Source organism: Haemaphysalis longicornis, unplaced genomic scaffold (assembly GCF_048455015.1).
Source record: "Haemaphysalis longicornis isolate Haplotype H1 unplaced genomic scaffold, Haemaphysalis longicornis Haplotype H1 scaffold_26, whole genome shotgun sequence".
Classification (NCBI taxonomy): domain Eukaryota; kingdom Metazoa; phylum Arthropoda; class Arachnida; order Ixodida; family Ixodidae; genus Haemaphysalis; species Haemaphysalis longicornis.
In genome coordinates, this window is record NW_027526319.1 from 3,681,121 (window position 1) to 3,703,497 (window position 22,377).

A 22,377-nucleotide genomic window follows, 5' to 3' on the forward strand; every position below is an offset into this window, starting at 1 on the left:
ACTTTTCCAGTAGAGCGAGTAAAGGCTGTCCTTAAGTCGTCGAGAAGCAGCCAATAGGTGATTTGTACTTTTCCAGTAGAGCGAGTAAAGGCTGTCCTTAAGTCGTCAAGAAGCAGCCAATAGGTGATTTGTAGTTTTCCAGCAGAGCGAGTAAAGGCTGTCCTTAAGTCGTCGAGAAGCAGCCAATAGGTGATTTGTAGTTTTCCAGTAGAGCGAGTAAAGGATGTCCTTAAGTCGTCGAGAAGCAGCCAATAGGTGATTTGTACTTTTCCAGTAGAGCGAGTAAAGGCTGTCCTTAAGTCGTCGAGAAGCAGCCAATAGGTGATTTGTAGTTTTCCAGCAGAGCGAGTAAAGGCTGTAACTCCTCCAGGGCGCCGTTCATGTCGATGGGGCGGTTAGCGAGAAAACGGAGGTCTTAGTGCGAGGAAAGCTGTCATCTGTTGAGAGGCGACTGGGACGAACGATGGCTCGCAGTGGTGCCTGCGAGTCGCAGTGGTGCCTGTCTGTAAAAAGATGAGCTCGGAAACAGCGCTTTCTGCATCAAGAAGTGCGGACTCATGAGAAGAGTGGACGTGATGCATGGCGATCACAATTCCCTTGGGAACACAGATACCATTAGATAGAACTGGGATAGCATCGTCAGGTATGTTCCTCGCCTTATTTAAGTTATAGACTCTTCACCGTGGAAGAAAATGTGATAGCAGGGAGCGACCAAGCATATCTCTGGAACTTCTCATGTACTTGAGTGTTCTTTATCCGTAGGCTTAATACGTGAATGATGATATTAAATGTTCCCGCAGAGTGATCACATTGTCACAACCGGAAATGATCCGATGAGCTGAATTTGCTAATACTGCACAAAGGGACGTGATGACCGTGGCTGTCGATAAGGACGCCTGCGCATACAAGGCGCGGCAAATCCCCCTTCTCTTAGGATATGAACCACTTTATCAAGGTTAAGAGAAGAGATGAGCAGCCTTCTTGGAAGCGTTTTGGAAGTTCATGGCAAAAAATGAAGAGCTTGCTTACTTTGGGAGTTCCTTCGGGCGTGCCCAAGGAAAATATCCAGCGAGGAATTCGAAAGGAGTTCCTAATGGTTCTAAGAGGACTCGCCTGCTCTCCGTGTGCAGTTCTACTGTCCTTGAAGCCATGTTGCAATTGGGTAATGCCTTTTCCGCAGAAACACATTCCACTATTCTTGTCAGACAATTGAAATAAAGTTCTCTTTAGAATGCCGCATCCACTTGAGTGTTTGAATGCAATATGAGCCAAATCCAAACTTATCATCCCAATTTTGCTCGTATTCTCCGCGTACTTTTTTAGTACTTCTGGCCATAAACTTTCCCTAGCTAATAAATGATATAATATAACCGCATTGATGGCCTTGCATTTAGGCCCGGTAGCAAACTTCCGCGTTTTTCTCAAATTCGCTGTTGGTAGATTTTGCCGATTTCGAAATAAAATGCTACTCATGCATATGCAGGGTGATCAAAGTTAGGTCGACAGGTTTTTTTAAAAATAGGCGCTTAGATTTATGCGAAGAACACCTCTGCAGTGAGGTTATGCGCCCAGGGGGACACATAAATAGGAGGTAAATATAGATTTCCCAGGCTTAATGAACTAAAATTGATTAATTAACTTTTTAGTGGCTACAGTTAGCAGGTATATTTGTATTTAAAAATTAGACGCAATCATGTTTCTACGCAGTTTCAATTAGCGGAATTCTTCTAGCGTATCCGCAGTCCGAGATATGAAACGGCGAAGTTTAATTGCCATTCGCATAATTACGCATGTAAGACAGTCTTCACCGGCGCAAAGCTCCTCCCTTTTGTAACGTGCCTGCTGTGCACAGTCTTTACTTCGACAAAGCGGTGGAGGCATAGGCGAAAATGATAACTGCGCCAATTCATTCTTGGCTGGCGTTATCGCAATCTACGGTACTCGAAACCGCTATCGAAACACAGAACAAAAGGGAGGAGCTATGCGCCGGTTTTGACTTCTAGCTTGCGGAATCATGCGATCGGCAATTAAACTTCGCAGTTGAATATCTCGGAGTACGGATGCGCTACAAGAATTCTGCCAAATGAAACTGCGTAGAAACACGATTGCGTCTAACTTTCCAATACAAACATGCCTGGTTACTGTAGCCGCTAACAAGTTAATTAATCAATGTTAGTTTATTAGGCCACCTACATCAATAATTACCTCCTTATTATATGTCCCCCTGGGCGCGTAACCTCCCTGTATAGGTGGTCTTCGTGTAAAGATTAGCGCCGCTTATTTTTAAAAAATCCTACCGACTTAACTTTTATCACCCTGTATATATATATAAATATATATATATATATATGTATATATATATATATATATATATATATATATATATATATATATATATATATATATATATATAAATATATATATAAATATATATATAAATATATATATATAATATATATATTTATATATTATATATATATATATATATATACTTTATATATATATATATATAAAGAGAGAGAGAGAGCATGGCTGGCATACCAAGACACCAGGAGAACAGAAGACATGAAATACAAAACAGATAATCGAAGCTATTAACATTGCGTTCTTGTCATCACGAAGGGTTAGAATATAAAAAAACAGCGAAGAGCCACTAATGTGCACCTATGTTAGGCTCGCTTCTGAAAGCCTCACGTTATGATTAACACTAGTATTTCTGAATTTGCCACTCGTTCTAGTTCGCTTGGCTGAACCGCTGGGCTATCACTTGCTTTTTCCAGTCTGAGCGGGTGCTCTTTCACAGTGTACGTGCAAAGAAAAAAAAGTTATCGACGAAAGTCTGAAGACTTCCTATCTTGGCCGCAAGATTCTTCATACACTGCCGTCGTTTAGTTTCTATCATGTTTTATCCAAAAGCAAGCGACTAAGGATGTGGTCAAGCATAAAAAAAAACATGCGGTCATGGAAATTTGTTTCCCGTCGACTAGTTACTTCAAAAATAGCCCGCTGTGACATATAACAAACAAAACACACAATAAGTGAAAAGCGCTCACCCGCCTGAGATCGGCCATTATAGTCAATTATGGGGTAGCCGTCTTCTTCGCAGGCGTCCAAAAATGCTTTGCTCAGAGCCGTCTGCTCGGAGGCGTAAGCCACCGGCATTTCACCAGTAGTGCCACGGTATTCACCTGCAACAAAAAAACAAAGCACAAGAAGCCCCCCCTTTAGGAATAAGATGGCTAAAAATCGAAGCTTTCTTCCCGCAATCTTAGTCAAATCAAAGTCCACAATCCACTCTCCTAAATTCAAAATCCAAACTGCCAAAATCCACACCCAAAGCCTACTTCAACTCAGCAAAATTTCAAAGGCATTGTGCGGGGTACGAACCCAACCGAAATTCTCAGCGCCAACGATTGCGATGATAGCGCAATCGGATGGATGTGTGTTTCATACCGTGAGGGACGCAGGTTCGATAGCGAACACGTGAAGCGTTTTCTTCTTTAAGCGCCCACTCCCCACACCTGCTCGTCAGCGCATTGCCTCGTGAACACTTTTCCTCACACTTCTTGGTGTGGCATTTTCTTGCTCTCCGTTTTCCTGCGCTGAGTTTTGAGCGACGCCAGGAACGAATACGCATAAAAAGCTGGGCTGTAAAAGATCATTTTACTTCATATAAATATTGCGTTTTTGCAGCCTACTCTTCCACACACACCAAATAAAAAAGCAATGTTTTTTAACTTCCATGAGTGAAACTTAAGCGCAAAATTTTCACAGGGACAAGAAAGGGAACGACACAGGCGCTGAATGTTTTTTATGACACTTCAGTGCATTTCATCTATGGTAAGGATTATAATGCCATCTTATTTGCTTGCAATCAAACACAATTGTGCTAAGTGAGACATCCGTAATAAACGTTATTCGTGCGGCTGGACGTATGAAATCAAATCAAGCCATTGGAGGTCACACAATTCCTACTAACATATTAAAAGACAACACCGAAAGATTGGCTGCAGCGTTGGAAGCAAGGTTTATTCAGGCATTTTTTCTAGAACAAGACCATCACACTCGAAAATTATTTAAATTTCACTGCGCACATACCATATTTTTAAAAGAGCAGTACCAAAACGTGTAACAAAAGTGTAACAATTCAAACGTGTAATAAAGTAACAATAAAAGTGTGTTATTTTTGAGACAGCAACATGGTTTCAGAAAAGAGAAAAAAGATCACCCCTTATGGTCACCTACACAGGCAACTCATAATTTGGAGGAAACTGTGTATTTTCACACCATCCTCAACAACTATGCAACCCCTTCATGTATCATATTTTGTTTTGCTTGCAATTGCTATCCATGCAAGTGTAAAAAACTGGTCCTTACCAACGCGTAAAAGGTTTCGGAATATTCAGTAAATTACACCCCTCAACAATTGGACGTTTATTAAAAACCCCCACATTTTAGGAGCGTTAACTTTCGCACAACTGGTGCCACATCGGTTAAAACCCCCCGCGGCATTTTCTAGAAGCACATGCCTACCATACAACCAATCTTTTATTTTCTCGTTGGGTGCTACAATTTTTAAGCAGCGACATACGTCCCATTCCGGAAATGAAAGCGGCTATTCCCAAACTCGCGCAGTAAAAGTTTGTTCTTAAGCGACGCCATGTTTGTCGAGCGGTAGCTGAATTATAACGAATTGGCTGCCAGACTTCCGCTTTTGGGGAGGCCACTCCGCATCTGTATTTCACCAGAGACAACACTCATATGATGTTTAGCGCCTTCGGCGCAAATGCAGTGTGCGGTTCAGTAAACCCAGAGAAGGGGCAGTGGCGCCAAAGTATAGCTCGGCTTTTGCGCCGTGAGCACGCATTGCATGTGCACATTTATAGCTGGCAGCTGCTTTTACTCCGTCCCCCAATCCCGTTCTCCGCAACAACCACCCCTCCCCTTAGATTTAACGAGTGACGAGACGCTTTCGCTCCGACAAAGTCTATGAGTGGCTGGGTTCACCTTGGCTGAGGTTGAAGTACACAATGACCGGGGGAAGTGTTTTCTTGGTTGGTATCTGGGGTAATAAAGCTTAAGCTTTAAAAAAAACAGGCCTCAGATGTGCATTTAAATAGCTCACCCTCAAGGATGCAAGGGAGCCATGCCTTTTTGCAGGTGACGTAATAAACAGTAAATGTTTCGTGTTGGACGTGACGGGAAAAAGAATGACGAGCAACCACAAATGCACGTTCTGAAAAAATGTTGGCAAGCAAACCGTTGAAAAAACCGACCCTAGCCCACAAAAAACACGGTGTCCCGTAAACATTATATCAAAAAATTCGGAATTGCGGGCTTTGTGAAACGAAGGAAGAGTGCGAGAGATCATGCATTCCCTGATCTCCACACGGCGTTCCGTCGTAGCGGCTGTCGTCGTGGCGTAACTCATGAGGCTTCGAAAGCATAGTGGTTTATATAGTCATAAGCGTTCGAAACTCGTCACCGCTAGCCCTAAAAAACGGCGAGGGAGCTGTGTTGGGTTTATTGATGACGTAGTTGCTCTCTCGCAGTTACCGGTACTTGTAATCGGAAATGAAGCATTGGAGTGAATAACAGCCGTTCCAGTCAATGGGAAAGCGGTCGTAAGTACACAGCATTGATTCGCCGTAATGAGCTGTAGTGCCACTTGCGCTAAAGATCTCCCCATTGTCTGGCGCAAAGAAAACTGCAGGTACCTTTGAGGTAAAGTATGCGTAATTAACCGGCAGCGCTCGCGTTCATTTAGTTGGGAACGCTCGTTGGGCTGGTACGATGGTAAGCGAATAAAGGTGGCGGTGCAACGCCAGTACGTGCGGGAGGAAATACAAGCCCAAAAACAACAGCTGGCGGAGTTCCAGGCTGGGGGCGAGCGAGCACTGTAAAGGCGGAAAGTTTTAATTGCATTGGGCAGTAGCAGTCAGTGGATAACGGCGCTACAGCCAGAAACACTGCTCTGCACTTCCTACAGCTGTAACATAGAGTGGAACGGCTGGAATTCACTCAAATGCTACATTTCCGATTACAAGTGTCGGTAGCTGCCAGGGAGCCACTACGTCATCAATTAACCAAACTTAACTCTCTAGTCTTTTTTAGCTACTCGCCGAACTGTTCTTATCACGCATGGACATTATGTTGTGGAGGAGGCGTTTTCAGCGTACACAAAACCTTCAGATTTCTCTTTCGCCCAGGCACATGAAGGTTCGATATACAGACCCGGCGAAAGATTCTGACCATGTGGGTCATAAATGTGGTTTGAAATATTTGAGCATGTTAATTTAGCTCCGTAGTTGTGCACTGCGTTTTGGTGACCTATAGAAATTGCGCTACTGGCACGAGTGCTAATCAGCAATTAACAGGTAAGATACGCGTTCAATCCTGCGGAATGCAAAGGTGGCCCATCAGCTCGATATTTTCCCCAGCTGTTGCGGAGCACCTTTGTACAAAAGTATAGCTGGGCGTGTGGCTATGAGGAGCGCCGTGCTCGCCTAATCAGTGCGAACTTCGCCAAGAATAAGGATGAGGCCGGGCCGTCTTCTCTGAGCGTGGTGCGCGAGCGGCAGACTTTGACCAGTGTGGGCAAGCGGTGTCTGATAACCTCGAGGATATTGCCTGGTAAGCTGCTTCACTGGAGAGGGTCTGGAGTGCCAAGCGCGTGATCGTAGCGTCGGACACTGACGAACAGCTTACCAAATGAAACCAAGACTTAAACCGGCCAAACAAGATTTCGCTTTTCATATTCATCTTTGGCTGAGCTAAGCCACATTAATTATTTTTGTTTAGGCTGTTTAAGGAACACTGCCAGCTCTGGCATTCTTCTCATAAGCGTGTCGATAACAACATAACTGAACCAATGTTTACGGAACCAATATATCGAGCCTCTGAAAGCTCTGGCCGTGACGTTTAATACATGTTAGCGAAGTGACAACCTAACTTAACCTGTTTAAAAAGCCTCAAAGTGGGGAAATGTGTTACTCCAATGGTGGCACGCAATGTTTTTACGACGTTATTTAAAACAATCAAAAAAGACTTGCGACTGTCAGCCAAAGTAATTTGCATCTTTTTCTAAACTCGAAGATCGCCTGCTTTTTAGTTCCAGTTTCCACACAATATGCCGCAGCAGAACGAATGTTGGGGTTATTTCTGATGTCGCGTGATTTGTTAATAGTTTCTTGTTGAAGACATCATTAGACTTCAAAAACAGTTAAATAACGATGATTTTGACAAAGACGTATTAAGTTTTTGCAGGAACTTACCGCATTAAAAGTGCGTGTACACGTAACGGCCAGTTAAAAGTTTTGCAAGGGTTTACTGTGCTAAGCATGAAAATTTCATTGTGTAAATAGTGTTCGTGACTGCAAATGTAATAAAGAAGTTCAGTTAACGCCGTGGAAACGCACTTGCAGCATCCTCCGAGAGCGCGGCTGAAACATGATACTGAACAAAATGTGTTTTTCTTGCAATTCTTCTTGCGACGGCGGCCATTCTGGTACTATTTGTGCTGAAAACGATCGTCACTTTTTCTGTTTCGTGACACATACAATGCCTTCGCCATACAAAAAATTTGGACAGTTGTTGAAGCAAAGCAGATACGCAGCATACAAAAGTCCCGGCGAACAGCATGGTACGTTACTAACCGTCATGATCGGGAACGTAGGATGTCTCGATATTCCGAAAGTGTGGGAGCACATCTTCGTAGGACCAGTTGAATGCCCCGAAATCACTTTGCCAGTTGTCGTAGTCTCGTTTGTTGCCTCGCGTGTAGAACATGAAGTTAATTGAGCTCGAGCCTCCCAAGGCCAGTCCACGGGCCCAAAGACATCTCTGGTGCAATAAAAAGACAGTAAAATGAATCAAGGTTGCTTTATGCTCTTTTGGAAACAATTTTGTGGCTGAGAGTATACACAGAATCTAAACTGAAACTACTTTCCTCTATGTTGAACATCAATGGTCTTCAATATAGTACAGTGCAGACGGTACCTAAAAGAAAACCATCCCCATCAAAACGCATAAATAAAATGTAGTTGAGTTTGGTGAAACCCGTATTTATGTGCATGCGGGTACGCCACCGGGGGAAACATTACACTCATGATTGTATTGAGGTGGCATCCCTTGCTGTTGTAATAAATTGAATGCAGTATTGTTGCCTTCAACGAACATTCACCAACGCGTTCAAATTAATTGGTGAGGTTAAATGGTAAAATGTCTTTAAAGTGCTGTATTTCCCTGCAATCTTACAAGTACAGTCGGCAAACCTTTAAGTATATAACGTTCAGCAGCGGCGACATGTCATGCGTCAGCGGAGTATGATGGAAGCCAAGTTGCTAACAGGTCGAGTTCCAAACAGATTAGTAGCCAAGTTGCAAACACGCCCATCAGGCTCTGCAAAGAGGCTCTGTTAGGCTGTTCCATCCTAAGAGCTTCAAAAGAATGAAAGATGGCAGGTCGCGAGGGCTAGTTAACGATTTGTCAGACTGTACATGTTGATTACTGTATAAATTCTGAAAACGGCGAAATCAAATAAAATTCTCTAACCAAACTAAAAGGAACTTGTTTTAAACTCTAATCTGTTATTTCAAAACTATGACCTTTGTGAGGAAGTATACCCAGAAGGGCAGAAATGATGCACTATATATGCAAAGTTTGTAGTAGGACGCATACACCAAATGATATATTTTACTTACATTGAAATACTATCCACATATTTTATCATAAGAGGTTCCTCATCCCAAAGCTCTGCTGATGAACACGCACACTACCGAGGAGTCAATTTGACAGAAAGAGGACTTAACTACAGGTGGGAGAATCGCGAGAGATGAATACAGCGTGGAGTATCTATCTACCCACTGTTACAAAAAAAATCTATCTTGAGACAGCTGCCTGTATACAGAAATGCCAAATTAAAAAGTAAGTACTTATCATACAGACATTTTACCTATAGCGAAATGGTACACGCAAACACCGTGCTTAGAAGGGGGTGTCATTAGCCGTAAATCATCAACAAGACTGACAGCCTTAAATAACCAACGGCTCTACATTACTCATAAATAGTACAAAATAACTGGTCGCTTCAGCGTGAAAACTTAAAAAGGCTACAAATATTGATACTGGACACTGACTTCAAAGATCTTTTACAACCTATCGTTACCTATAAGAACTGATATGGTGACTTCGAAAAATGTCTTGAACAAGACTTCTACAGGAAAACTCAAACCGATTTTAGCCTTGGAAGGTGGATCATTATCCACGCTCTGTAGAGCTTTAAAACATATGACGCATCATTTGACAATGTGGGGGCGATGCATGACCACTGCAGCTTTATTTATAGGCTCTTATCAGTGTGACATCGCGAACCGATCTTTTCAAGCACCTACCTCATGAACCATTCTCTCTGTTATCTGTGAAATATTCATATTCAAGCCCACCACAACCACCACAATACTGGAATAGTCACCAATGATCGACAATAATCATGAAATCATTATACTCACACCATCCGTATACGTGCATCGTGGAACGTACAGCGTAGATATTACAATTCCATAATTGGTCATCCCACTACAGATATCACTTTTCAAGGCCGGTACACAATGCTTCGCACACTTTATGTTTATGTATACCGCTACGGTGCACGCCCGTGAGTTTATGCGTTCTGCACACATGATTACAGTGTAATTACCGACTTCCAACAGCGCCTATATGCACGTTTCAGGGAACCACGCGGGTATCTCTCTGAGGATGTCACCGGGCACCAGGTCTACACGACACCAATTTATGGTCCCGACGCGCGCCGAAAGGTGAACGCGCGCTGAACATTGGAATGGAAGATTTGCCAACAAGAACAATGGCCTGGTTTTACGAGTACAGTGCTCGGTGTTTTCACGCACGGGCGCAAAAGTTGCGCAGTACACTACTTACCTCCAGGTACGTTAAAAAAGCGAGAAGGGATTTGTTCCCTCAATGCATTTCAGGTATGTACCTCACTTCCTATCCCGAAATTTTTAATCTCCGTCGGCTCGGAACTTTCTGCCACATGCTATAATGCCCAACGCACCCCACGCCTAACTTCTAACTCCCAGCAAACCTACGATCAGTCGCCGGGCCTGCTCACTAGCTTCAACCTCACATCCCGGCACCTGCTGATGGTGAGGACCGAAACCGCAAGTGAAGACCAGGACTACCTCGCATAGGAGGCCGGTTCCATAGGTTCCCGCAAACGTTGTATCTCTATTGCATTGAGGGATATTTTCCAATACAAACCTTGTTGACCATCGACAGACAGGCGTTTTTTTGTGGCTCGGGTCTATATTGCCAGTCGTACTGCCCGCCAATCAGAGCCGGTGCCACGAGAGGGACCTGCAGCAGTGCGTCCTCCATGCCGCCAGCCTCGAGGAGGAGCACGCTCTTTTTGGGATCCGCGGACAGTCGGTTGGCTAAGACACATCCTGCAGAGCCTCCACCCACTGCAAAAAAAAGAGTGCAGTCTAGAAGAGGCTGACCGGAAAACAGGAATGCTCCACCATCCCTCGCAAATGCCTCAAGACCTCTGCGCACTTAGCGAGTTTGTATAAATACGTATCATTTGCCCTGATTTGTATAATTCTGCTTCGTACGTGGCCATGTCTTGAAGGAGACAATTACAATACGCCCAGATACTTGTCGTTCTTTACCCCGCACGGGGCACCTTGAGTATTCATGGTGACGGTGTTGGCGACACCGCGGACCCCGAGCCCCCAACATAAACTGTAACCTACCGTGGTGATGTGTTTGAAGGTGAAGGGTAGAAGCCTCAAACGGTGGCCGTCGGAGCCCAGGTCAAGCTCCGGCGGATGGGCTCCCTGTCTGTTTACCAGGCAGGGTACTCCGGGACCTCTCAGGCTATCAGTGTAAGGTTTGAGAAGAAAGTACCCCCGTCCCCTGCTTCTATACTATGATGTATGGCATTCTCTAAACCCCCCCCCCCCCCAAACGTGATCGGTCCCTGAAAAGGGGTCGCACCGAAGTATCTTTTCCTTCATTGCCATCTTTGACATTTCCTGAACCAGATAATTTCTCTCGATTTCTTGTCATGGAATCCATCAATCCAACCCACCCTCTTGCATCTCAGTCAGTCTTCTTGATTGCCAAGTATATTGAAGCCATAGTAGGAAAATCGTATAAGTGCAAAAAACAAAAGTCTGGTGAACTCCTAATTGAAATAAATGACAAGCAGCAGTCTGCAAAGCTTCTTGCTCAGACTAGACTGGCTGATCTCGACATCCGGGTCACACCCCAACGGAGCCTCAACAGCTCGCAGGGTGTGATATCCGAGACAGACCTCCTGAACGAAACGGATGCGGATCTCCTTGCTGGCTTGAAGGATCAGGGCGTCACTGCCGTGAGACGCATCACTATCCGCAGAGACGACAGGGAGATTCCGACCAAACACATTATCTTGACTTTCGACCGCGCAGTTCTTCCACAATACATGAACGCAGGTTTTATCCGTTGCTCCATCCGTCCCTACATCCCGAACCCGCGGCGCTGTTTTAAGTGCCAGAGGTTCGGGCACGGTACGAACTCTTGCCGTGGCCGAACGACGTGTGCAAAATGCGCGGCGCACGATCATCCGAGCGAGAACTGCCCATCCGAAACTCTCACTTGTGTAAACTGCGGGGGGCCGCATGCAGCGTACTCCCGCAAGTGTGAAAAATTCCAAATGGAAAAAAAGATAATTAACATCAAGGTCACGGAGAACATCACCTTCCCAGAGGCGCGAAAGAGGTTCGCCTCTTTCCCTCTGGGGAGGTACGCAGACGCGGCTCGCCGGGGGGCGGAGCGGCGTCTGGTTTCCACAGGGACCCAGTTCAGCGAGTCTGACCTGGTCCCGCCCCCGCCCCCCGCTGGGTTGCCCCACGCAGCCCAACCCGGCACCACACCGCTTGCTGAGGCAGCAGCGGTTGTGGTGCAAACCACTTCTGTCGGGACCGGTGCCGCTCCCGCCTCTGTCTCCCCGTCCTCCAGTCCGTTGAAGGGTACCGAGGTGATGGACACCACGGGCCCCGCACCGGCTCCCACCGTCACCGCACCGCCCGTGCCACCTCTGGTGCCCCGGACGCCCTCGGCGGTGGCGGCTCAAACGAAGGGCTCCCGAGGGGGGCCAAGTCTGGGGGGCCCGGTCCGTCGGGCACCCCTCGGACATCCGACGACGAGATGGATGTCGGGCCGTTCCTGCCTGCAACGCAGCGCAAGGAGCGGCCACCGACTTTCAAGCCTACAGATAGGCCTAAAAAGCCTAACCCCAGAGTAACAGCCCCGAAAGACGACACATGAACACATACACGCACTCCATTCATTCTTAAACCTAAATAATGGGAACAGAAAACATAATTCAATGGAACTGCAGAGGCCTCCATAAAAATCTTGATGATGTGTATGATATCCTGCATGCCAATCAGCCAAGTCTCATGTGTCTCCAAGAGACTCACCTCAATTCCAAACAGACAAATTTCTTAAATAGGTACATGGTATTCAGAAAGGACAGGGTTGGCTGCACACACTCCTCAGGAGGTGTGGCAATTGTCGCCCGGAAATCCTTAGCCTGCCACCCTGTTACTCTGAACACTGTCCTCGAGGCTGTAGCAATTCGAATAATAATATTTAATAGGTTGGTAACGGTGTGCTCCATTTACATTCCTCCTGATCATGCACTTTCGAGCTCTGATTTCGAGGCGCTGGTCGACCAGCTGCCCGAACCATACATCCTAACAGGCGACCTTAATGCACACAACTCTCTTTGGGGCTCCTCCAGAACGGATGCCCGAGGTCGCCTGATAGAGAAATTTCTTACATCTTCAGGAGCATGCCTTTTCAACAAAAAACAGCCTACATACCATAACTTAGGACATAATACGTACTCACATCTCGACTTGGCTATTGGTTCTGCAATTCTCTTTCCATGTCTTGAGTGGGGCGTGGGCACGGACCCATATGGTAGTGACCACTTCCCCACATCCCTAACATACAGAGGTAAAGGCCCATGCAGTCCATCTGCAAATAACAGGTTTAATGAATCAAAAGCAAACTGGAGTACATTCACAGAAACATCTAAACTACACCACACAACCATAAAACACCTACACGTGGAGGAAGCAGCCCAACTCGTCACGGCGCACATAGTCGACGCCGCCGAAAAGTCCATTCCCCAGGCCTCCAGTGGGTCCCGCACCCCAAGGAGGCCCTGGTGGAACGAGGACTGCAGGCGGGCGCGAGAGGCCCAGAACAAGGCGTGGGGTGTTTTTCGCCGGTACCCCACGTCACATAACCTCATTTCTTTTAAACGGGCAAAGGCTTTTGGGAAGAGAGTGCGTCGTGAGGCGAAAAGGGAGAGTTGGCGCACCTTCCTCACTTCCATCAACTCATACACTGACACACACAAAGTCTGGACACGAATACGAAAACTGAAAGGACAACAGACACACAGCCTGCCCCTGGTTAGTACAACAGGGGACACACTGGAAGACCAGGCTAACACACTTGCGCAACACTTCGAACACGTGTCCAGTTCAGCACACTACACCAACACTTTCATTAAACACAAAGCATCATGTGAGAAAAAGTCACTGCGTGATAGCAACAAGTCGCACACTTCTTACAATTCTCCTTTTTCAATTTATGAGCTGAAGGCTGCTTTGACCACATGTAAACCTTCAGCTCCAGGTGCAGACAGGATTTCATACACAATGATACAACACTTACATGCAGACACGCTTGAAACACTTCTTCACCTCTACAATAAAATATTTCTTTCGGGGCACTTCCCACGCTCTTGGAGGGAGGCCATAGTAGTGGCTTTCCTAAAGGAAGGGAAGGACCCTTCCTCTCCCGCCAGTTATCGCCCCATTGCCCTGACAAGCTGCCTGTGTAAGCTCTTCGAGAAGATGATAAACAGGAGACTCGTGTACTTCTTAGAGTACAACGGTCTTCTCGAGAGCTGCCAGGCAGGCTTTAGGGCGGGGCGATCTACGAACGATCAACTCGTTGCGTTAGACTCGTATATTAAAGATGCCTACCTCCATAAGCAGTACTGTATGACAGTATTCTTTGATCTTGAAAAGGCGTACGACACTGCTTGGCGGTACGGCATCCTCAGCGATTTGAAGTCCTTTGGTATGTCGGGTAACATGTGGAACACGCTTGCCAGTTACCTCTCTGAAAGAACGTTTCGCGTGCGAGTTGGAACTGCACTCTCTAGAGTTCATGTGCAGGAAAACGGTGTTCCGCAAGGTGGAGTTTTGAGTTGCACTTTGTTTATTGTAAAAATGAACTCTCTTCGGAAGGCTCTGCCACCAACCATTTCCTACTCAATCTATGTAGACGACGTGCAGTTATCCTTTAAGTCTTGTAACCTGTCTATCTGCGAGCGCGAAGTCCAGCTTGGTGTTAACAAGCTAGCTGGCTGGGCAGATAGCAACGGTTTTAAATTTAATCCAGTGAAGTGTACTTGTGTTTTGTTTTCGAAAAGGCGCGGCATTCGGCCGGATCCAGACATCAAGCTCAATGGTGTCTCAATTCTAGTCAGAAATGAACACAAGTTTTTAGGTGTAGTCCTTGATGAAAAGCTCTCGTTCATTCCCCACATAAAACAACTTAAACATAAATGCTTAAAGGCCATGAATATACTCAAGGTTCTCTCCCACTCTTCATATGGGACTGACAAACAACTTCTTTTACGTGTTTTTACCAGCCTGATAGGTTCACGGTTAGACTATGGAAGCGTTGTTTATGGGTCAGCAAGTAAGACACCCCTCAAAATGCTGGACCCAGTGCTTCATCTGGGGCTGCGGTTGGCATGTGGCGCCTTCCAACCTAGCCCGGTCGAAAGCCTCTATGTGGAGTGTAATAAGTGGAACCTACAACGTCAGCGAGCATACACAGATCTCCTTTTTGCTTTTAAAATTTCATCTATGCCACACCATCCTTTTAAATCGGCTTTTTATGATACGTCTATGACTGCACTACTCCTAAACCGACCATCGTTCTCTGCGCCCTTCTCTTACAGAGTTAGAGAGGAAGCGTCAGAGCTTTCTGTCTCCTTTTTAGACACCATACAAATTTCTCAAACAGATTTTATAGCACCATGGCATCTCCGCCCTGTATCATGTGACACATCCTTCACACATGTAGATAAAAACCGAGCTCCCACATGTGCAATTCTGCAGCACTTCTTGTATTTGCAGCAGAAGCATCAATTTTCTGAATTTTATACGGACGCCTCTAAAACTGCCACCTCTGTGTCCTGCGCGGCGCATGGGCCCGGCCTTAATGTCACTAAAACTCTTAACAGTAATACGAGTATCTTTACGGCAGAGGCTTATGGTGTACTTCTTGTTGTTAATCATATCCTTCAAAGTTACATCCCACAATCCATTATATATACAGACTCCCTCAGTGTCGTGCGGGCGTTTTCGTCAACAAAGTCTTCAAAAAATCACGTTGTAAATCTAATAGTCAAGGGTATTATGTCTGTGTATGTCCACAAATTTGAACTAGTCCTTTGCTGGGTCCCTGGCCACTGTGGTATAGCCGGGAACGAAGCAGCGGATCGAATGGCCGCTGCTGCTACACTCTCGAATACAGTAGACATAACCACATTACCCTACACCGACGTGAAACCACACATCAGACAACAACTTCGCAAAACATGGCAAACACACTGGAGCGAACAAACCGACAACAAGTTACACGTAATAAAGCCACACTTGGGACCATACACCACCGACACACGCAATAGATACACTGAAGTCGCCTTGGCTAGATTACGGATAGGGCACACTCACGCAACGCACTCGCACCTGCTCACTGGATCTCCAAGACCTCTGTGCAGCAGGTGCGGAGAGGCCCTATCCGTGATCCACATCCTCATAGAATGTAAGGCACTCGACACTACACGACGCAAACACTTCACTCAACTACACACACGACATATTTCACCACACCCATCATACTTCTTAGGAGATGATGCCATGTTTTCTGTTCAGCGCACGTTTAAGTTCCTATCAGAAGTTCACTTTTTACAACTCATCTCATACCACCCATAGCTTTACCCCTGGTCCTATACACCAGCCACCTTATTTATTTTTTAATCACTCTTGTTCTTCACCCTGGCCCTTTACACCAGCCGTACTCATAGTTTTTAACTGATTTTATTTCGTGTTGTCTCCTCATCAAACAACTTTCTGTTTGGCGCTCTTTGCCCGTGTCGGCCTTGCGCCAATAAAATCAAACCATCATCATCATCATTGTCGTTCTTTAACAATAGTGCTCTTATCTGATATTGCAGTGCCACGTAGTCTCCAGTATTTTGGTTTGTATCATTTTTGTAGTCCTAAGAAATGTAAGAAATAACATGTACGGGACATTTTCTCCTCGAGGCATGCTGCCAAAAAGAAGCTCCTTACTTTGCCTCGCCAAATCACGTGAAAATGTGCAGATATACTCATGACGACACGATAAACTTCAATGCGCAGAATGTAACCCAGACATAGCACTTACAAGCTTCTCTATGTCTGTGCTCAGTACAATGGCTAATAAAGATAAATAAAATACAATTACTTTTCCGCTATTCCTTTTTGGCTGGCACTCCGAAGCTCGACAAATCCTTGCAAAAACGGTCGTGACATGTGCAGCAATAAAGGCATCGGCAGGTAAATTTATCAAGTGTGAGCGGCTAGAACAGGATAAAGTGTGGAAGCCGCTTTACGTATAGGATTTACAAGTATCAACAGCGGCTATTTCCAATGAAGGGAATTTCTTCTCCGAGTACCGCTTCCACAGGTGTGCATCGGCTGTATAAAATAAAACGTGTGGCAATGTCTCGTTTTGGACACTTTGACGTTAAAACTACTGCGGCGTTTGCGGAGATACTGTTGTGTTCAATGGCGCGACGGCAGAGTCATTGATAAAAAGACATAACCCGCCGCGGTGACTCAGTGGCTAAGGCGTTTCGCTGCTGAGCACGAGGTCGCGGGTTCGATTCCCGGCCGCGGCGGCCGCTTTTCTGATGGAGGCGAAAAGCAAAAACGCCCGTGTGTACGAGATTTCGGCGCACGTTAAATATCCCCAGGTGGTCAAAATTAATCCGCAGCCCTCCACAACGGCGCGCCTCATCGCCTGTGTTGCGTCGGCGCGTTAAACCCTACAATCAATCAATCAATCAATCAATCAAGCAATCAATAAATCAATCAATCGATAAAAAGACATAGCTCGCTCAGCTGAGTTCCTCGAGAACTTCCGCAACTTTCGCGGTATAGAACCAGTGGTTACTTCGGAGCACAGAACTTTGAGCGCATATATTCATACCTAGCTACAGCAGCGCATTGCAGGTAAATGTGGTTCATCCCTCTTTCATAGGAATTGTTACAACACGAAAATGAAATGCGCATTTACAGGAGCAGTGTAATGTTTAGTGTGCATCGATATGAATTTCCACATCACTTTTTATATTTACTTCGTACGGCCGCGCTAGATGCATCAACTTTTGACACTAGATGACATGCGGCGGAGCATTTCGTGAATCCGATTGAAACCCCAGGCGCTCGAAAACCATGCGAACGAAATCGAATGGGTTGTAAATGAAGCGTTTGGGAAAGTAACCGTCCACTACAACGAAAGGAGGCTGATTTGAGGGTCGGCAGCAGTCTTGTGGGTGTTCTTGGCGAGTGACGTTCTGTTGGCGGGGCCCTTCGATTCTGCTCCGTTGCCGTGTGCGGCAGACGCTTGCGTTGCTACGAGCTCATCTTGTAGAACGCTAAAGGCGGAGTTCGTAGCTTGGGCCGTGAATGCGTGAACGCGTTCCGCTACCCGCTGGTGTGTCTCTCGTCGCCCCAAAGCGGTAATGAGAGCGACATTCGCCAGCCGGCGTGGTTGTTTTGCTGCTTTAATGCAACAGTTTTCTTACGTGGGGCATCGGTGGAGGACAAGTTCCTCCACGGTGCACGGGGCCATCACACCCGCAGCATAGGCGGCGGATCACTGCCTTATTGAGGCGCCAACTATCGGTGTTCATTAGCGCCATGACGGACTACTTCGCTTGACCTATCTTAGACGGCAGCACCATTCTAATAGACAATGTTATATGGAAGGATATAAGGAGCGTTTCTACAGCTATGCAGGCTTGAGTCTATTGTCCGGTTGGCAGAGCGTGTCACAACTGACGTTGCGGCCGGAGTGATCGTGGGCTAGAACGCTAGCGCCACCGCGTCAATGGAACTTTTTCTGGCTGTGTCATTTCCGTGACGGATATCACGTCAGTAAGGTCTTGCTGTATAAAACACTTTCGCCCTGCATAAACACTTTTGTGTTAACGAATTTCGACTTTACCGATATTTCTAGGTCTCCCGTTCGAGTTACCACGGCATTACTGGATTATCGCTAAATGTCCATGCGATAACTTACAAACTTGTTCAAAAAATCTTTCTCTTCTACCTATTTTTGACGTTGTTCTATCGATGGTGTTACGTCATTACAGCGGTGTAAGGGCTATCGGCGGGCTTTTTTTTTCAGATGGAGCAATGAACGCATTCGATAGCACTTAAAATCCGCAAAAGCAAAGCAGAAACTGGTGGCCTATCTGCTGCCACAAACAAATCACACAGTGCTGCTGCGTGCTGGCGATAGTTTTCGTAGAGCTTCCAGATGCAACGGAAGGAGTGAAAGCGTTTATCGGAAGTGTTGCAGGTACCGTTTAATATAAGCGCGTACAGCTGTCTCCAGTGAAAACTTCACGTATAATATTCGCTACTTCCAATCATATGGTATTTAGTTTCGGCAAATAACATTACTACTGAAAGTTTTCGCCGCTGGTTGTAAATATAGTGAACCTTAGGACAGCTGAGCCCATCATGTTTACCTCCCTAGAGAAGCGATGTTTTATGTGTGAGGTGTGGCTGATAAAAAAGCCGATGGGTCTCAAAAGACACTGTGAGGCTTCAGGGACTAATAGTAATGACTTTTACATTTTCCTGTTTTCTTCCCTTACTCCTTAGATGGTGCGCCCCCCCCCCCCCCCCCCCCAAGTAGATATCAGCTGAGGTTACTTCATTGGCGGTCGTCACAACGGCAATAGGCGGCACATGAGCAGATGTTGTGGGACGGAGGACGACTCATGTTTGACTGCCTTTTGGTAAGTTTTATCACACAATATTAAAGAGGGCTTGAACAACACACCAATTATTTTTCAGTAACTAAATTGCTAGAGTTGCTTTGCAGAGCTCGGCTCCTTATTTACAACGAGATGATACGATCCTCCTTAGGTGCAATGACGGGTGGCCTAGTTCTTGATTTGATGTGCAGAACAAACTGCAGGATAATGTTGCTCCTCGAATTACTGACAACAGCAAATGAACAAGGGGGTATCTTCGCCAAAAAAATGGCGCAGTTTGCACTAGACATGCAAGGCTGGAGAAAAAGCCGAACTGGCGGGCACTCTTCCTTCGTAGGAGATTCGGCGCTAACACATCACATTTATTTCCGAACAACCCGCTTAAAGTACTCCATGTCTAGAGGCCTGGATCGTTTCATCCGCTGTCATTTACATCTCTCCCAAAGTGAACCGCGTTAGCACGCGCAAGACCTTGTGGCCAATACCCATCCCGGTGGCTCAGGGGCTAAGGAGTGGCGCTGGTGAGCACGAGGTCGCGGGTTCGATTCTGGGCCGCGGCGGCCACTTTTATGATGGAGGCAAAAAGTAAAAACGCCCGTGTGTACGAGATTTCGGTGCACGTTAAAGATCCCCAGGTGGTCAAAATTAATCCGGAGCACTCCACTACGCCATGCCTCATCGCCTGCGTAGCGTCGGCGCGTCAAACCCCATAATCAATCAACACCGCGGCCAAGACCAAAGCGAACGACCGCGCTACGAACTTAAAGAAAATCCTGTGCGCACGGGACGTGATGATAAGAAAAAGTGATGATAGCTCAATCCGATACGCGCCGGTTTCAAATCTTGGGCGACCCAGGTTTGATTCTAACCACGGGAAGCGTTTTTTCTTCCCAATTTGTGGTACATGTTACGGCTTCCCGCCGCTGCTGGCCCCGTACCCGTCGGGCCCTCGGGGCGGCATAGTAGTTTGTTTGCCGAATTCACACCATAAATGTTAGGGTTCGATCCACGGGACCCCCACATTCACACTTCTCTTGAGGCGGCACTCCCACTTCTTGCCTCCTCGACAATTTCCCTCACACTTCGATGTTTTTTGGTGCGACCAACAGACAATTATCTGACTAAACAGCTCCGCTGTTACAAAGCTTAAGTGTGTCAGCGCCATAAAAACTTAAAAAAATTCCCCGCATCTCCCCGAGGGGAAGAATGTGAAAGTGCGAATGCACGAGTTGAATTTGCGCGGTTCGGTAATGTTCGCGAAAGAGAGATCAGACACACACACACAACTACAAAGAAAGAAAGATGCATTTATTCACAGACACCTATTTGTGTTGTCGTTGTACCTGATTGCTAGAGCGGATCTCAGCTTTGAAATTTCGTGTCAGTACTGCTTTAAGCAGGTGCATTAGCCCTTCTCACGCCCGATTCTTGGCCAATCCCCCACGTGGGTATGTGCCATGTCAGCGGCCAGGCAGCGCGCGCCCATCTCCCCCCGTTGCCAAGGAAGACGAGAAGATTCCTGGCCAATCCCCCACGTGGGTATGTGCTATGTCAGCGGCCAGGCTGCGCGCGCCCATCTCCACGTGCGCGGACATCGCCGGTGGACGCAGGTTCAGGGTCGCTTAAGAAGTGCATTGCACTTAAAAACCCAGGTCCACTGCGTGTGAACTCTCTTGGAACGCCGGAGCTGTGCTTGTGTAATGTTGTCCGGAACGACAACTGGCGCTAGCGCGAGAAAGACTTTGCGACACCGAGAAAATTTTGAGGTTCCCAACAGGCGATCGGCAGTTAAACGTCAGAGGCGGAGGCTACCTGTCCCCTCCCTCCCGCAGCGGCAGGAAGAGCAACGAGCCTCTGTGAGATCACTGCGCCGTCTGTATCTCTCGGTCTGAGACTCAGTGATAGAGATCGCCGACCGGTGTGAGAACCTGCTCTTACCCCTGCGTGACGAGCGAGCTACAGGAGAAGAACAAAGAGGTTGAACCTACAACAGCCCCAAATGGGCGAACGGATATCGCATGTGTGGGGGTAGTTTACTTTTGCACGCCAGTTTGTTTCTATACACCTGCTTCGTCACAATCTGTGCTCCTAGGAATAAGTATTAGGTAAACTTGTCTTTCAACAAACCACAGTAAACATATGTGGGGAGCGTTGACTGCTCGGTCGCACACGGCAGTATTGTTCTTTTTGTGTTCTTTCGCTGCCGTGAAAATTTTTAAAAGACCGTCTACAGTAATGTAAACACGGCGCGCTTATATCAACTGCAAGTTTATGCCTCGAGAACGGTAACCTAGAGCACTTAAGTGTTTGTAAAAGCTTTGCAATTGCAGTTGCAGTCAAGAAATCCGTGTTTAACCCCTGTTTGTGCTGCGCGGCCATCATAATAACTAATCGCCATCATCATCCATCACCCCGCCTTGGTTTTCGCAGATGAAGAAGGCGAATAAGAAAAAAAAATTCCCTCGCACTTCCCCGAGGGGGAGAGTGTGTAAGTGCGAATGCAGGGTTGTTGATTGCGCGATTACGGTGGATATCGTGATCTTGGAGTGGAGAGGAGGCGCCCAACACCCGCAGTCACTGAGGGGAGAGAGGAGGAGGAGAGTAGCGCCCGCCGTTACGGCGAGGGCTACACGAGCTCCCTCACACGTCGGAATGCGGAGCGCCCGCTACGCGAGCGAGAGCTCTCCCGCCCGAAGTGGAGAGGAGGCGCCCAACACCCGCAGTCACTGAGCGGAGAGAGGAGGAGGAGAGTAGCGCGCGCCCATCTCCCCCCGTTGCTAGGGAAGACGAGGAGGAAGACGAGGAGCGCGCGCACCCGCAGCTGTTGCTATGCGGACGCCGGCGGCGGACGATTCAGGCTCGCTTAAGAAGTGCATTCGCACTTAAAAGCAAGATGGCATCAGTCGGGGTCAATGAAATAAGCCGGGGTTCGCGCAAGGACAAGTGGTTTAGAAGTTGGATGTCCAGAGTAGCGGGCAGAGTGGGCGTCTTGTGCAAGTGGGCAGCCTGAGACGGGTTGGTTTCAGGGCGGGGCTGAGTTCAGCATTTTCGTTGAGCCCTCACCAGGCCCAGGCCATGAATGCCCATTGGCCGCACTACGGCAGAATATAGCACTGTCACCACTGGGATCCTGAGATCCAGCAGTATCGCCGGACACGGTAACGTGGAGGAGACAAATAATTTGACTCTAACACTGGCGATGGGTGATTCACAAGTTC

The 22,377-nt window shown here is 46.9% G+C and overlaps 1 protein-coding gene across 1 annotated transcript in view; it reads right to left on the minus strand.

The window, feature by feature from the left end:
* Positions 1-22,377, minus strand: part of LOC144172831 (glucose dehydrogenase [FAD, quinone]-like) — a 61,736-nt gene that overhangs the window by 21,113 nt on the left and 18,246 nt on the right. Inside the window, exons 2-4 of the mRNA XM_077701455.1 lie at positions 10,279-10,481; positions 7,656-7,842; positions 3,054-3,188 (exon numbers count right to left, since the gene is read on the minus strand). Of these exons, the coding sequence (XP_077557581.1) occupies positions 3,054-3,188; positions 7,656-7,842; positions 10,279-10,481 (525 nt within the window). The remainder of the gene's footprint in view (positions 1-3,053; positions 3,189-7,655; positions 7,843-10,278; positions 10,482-22,377) is intronic.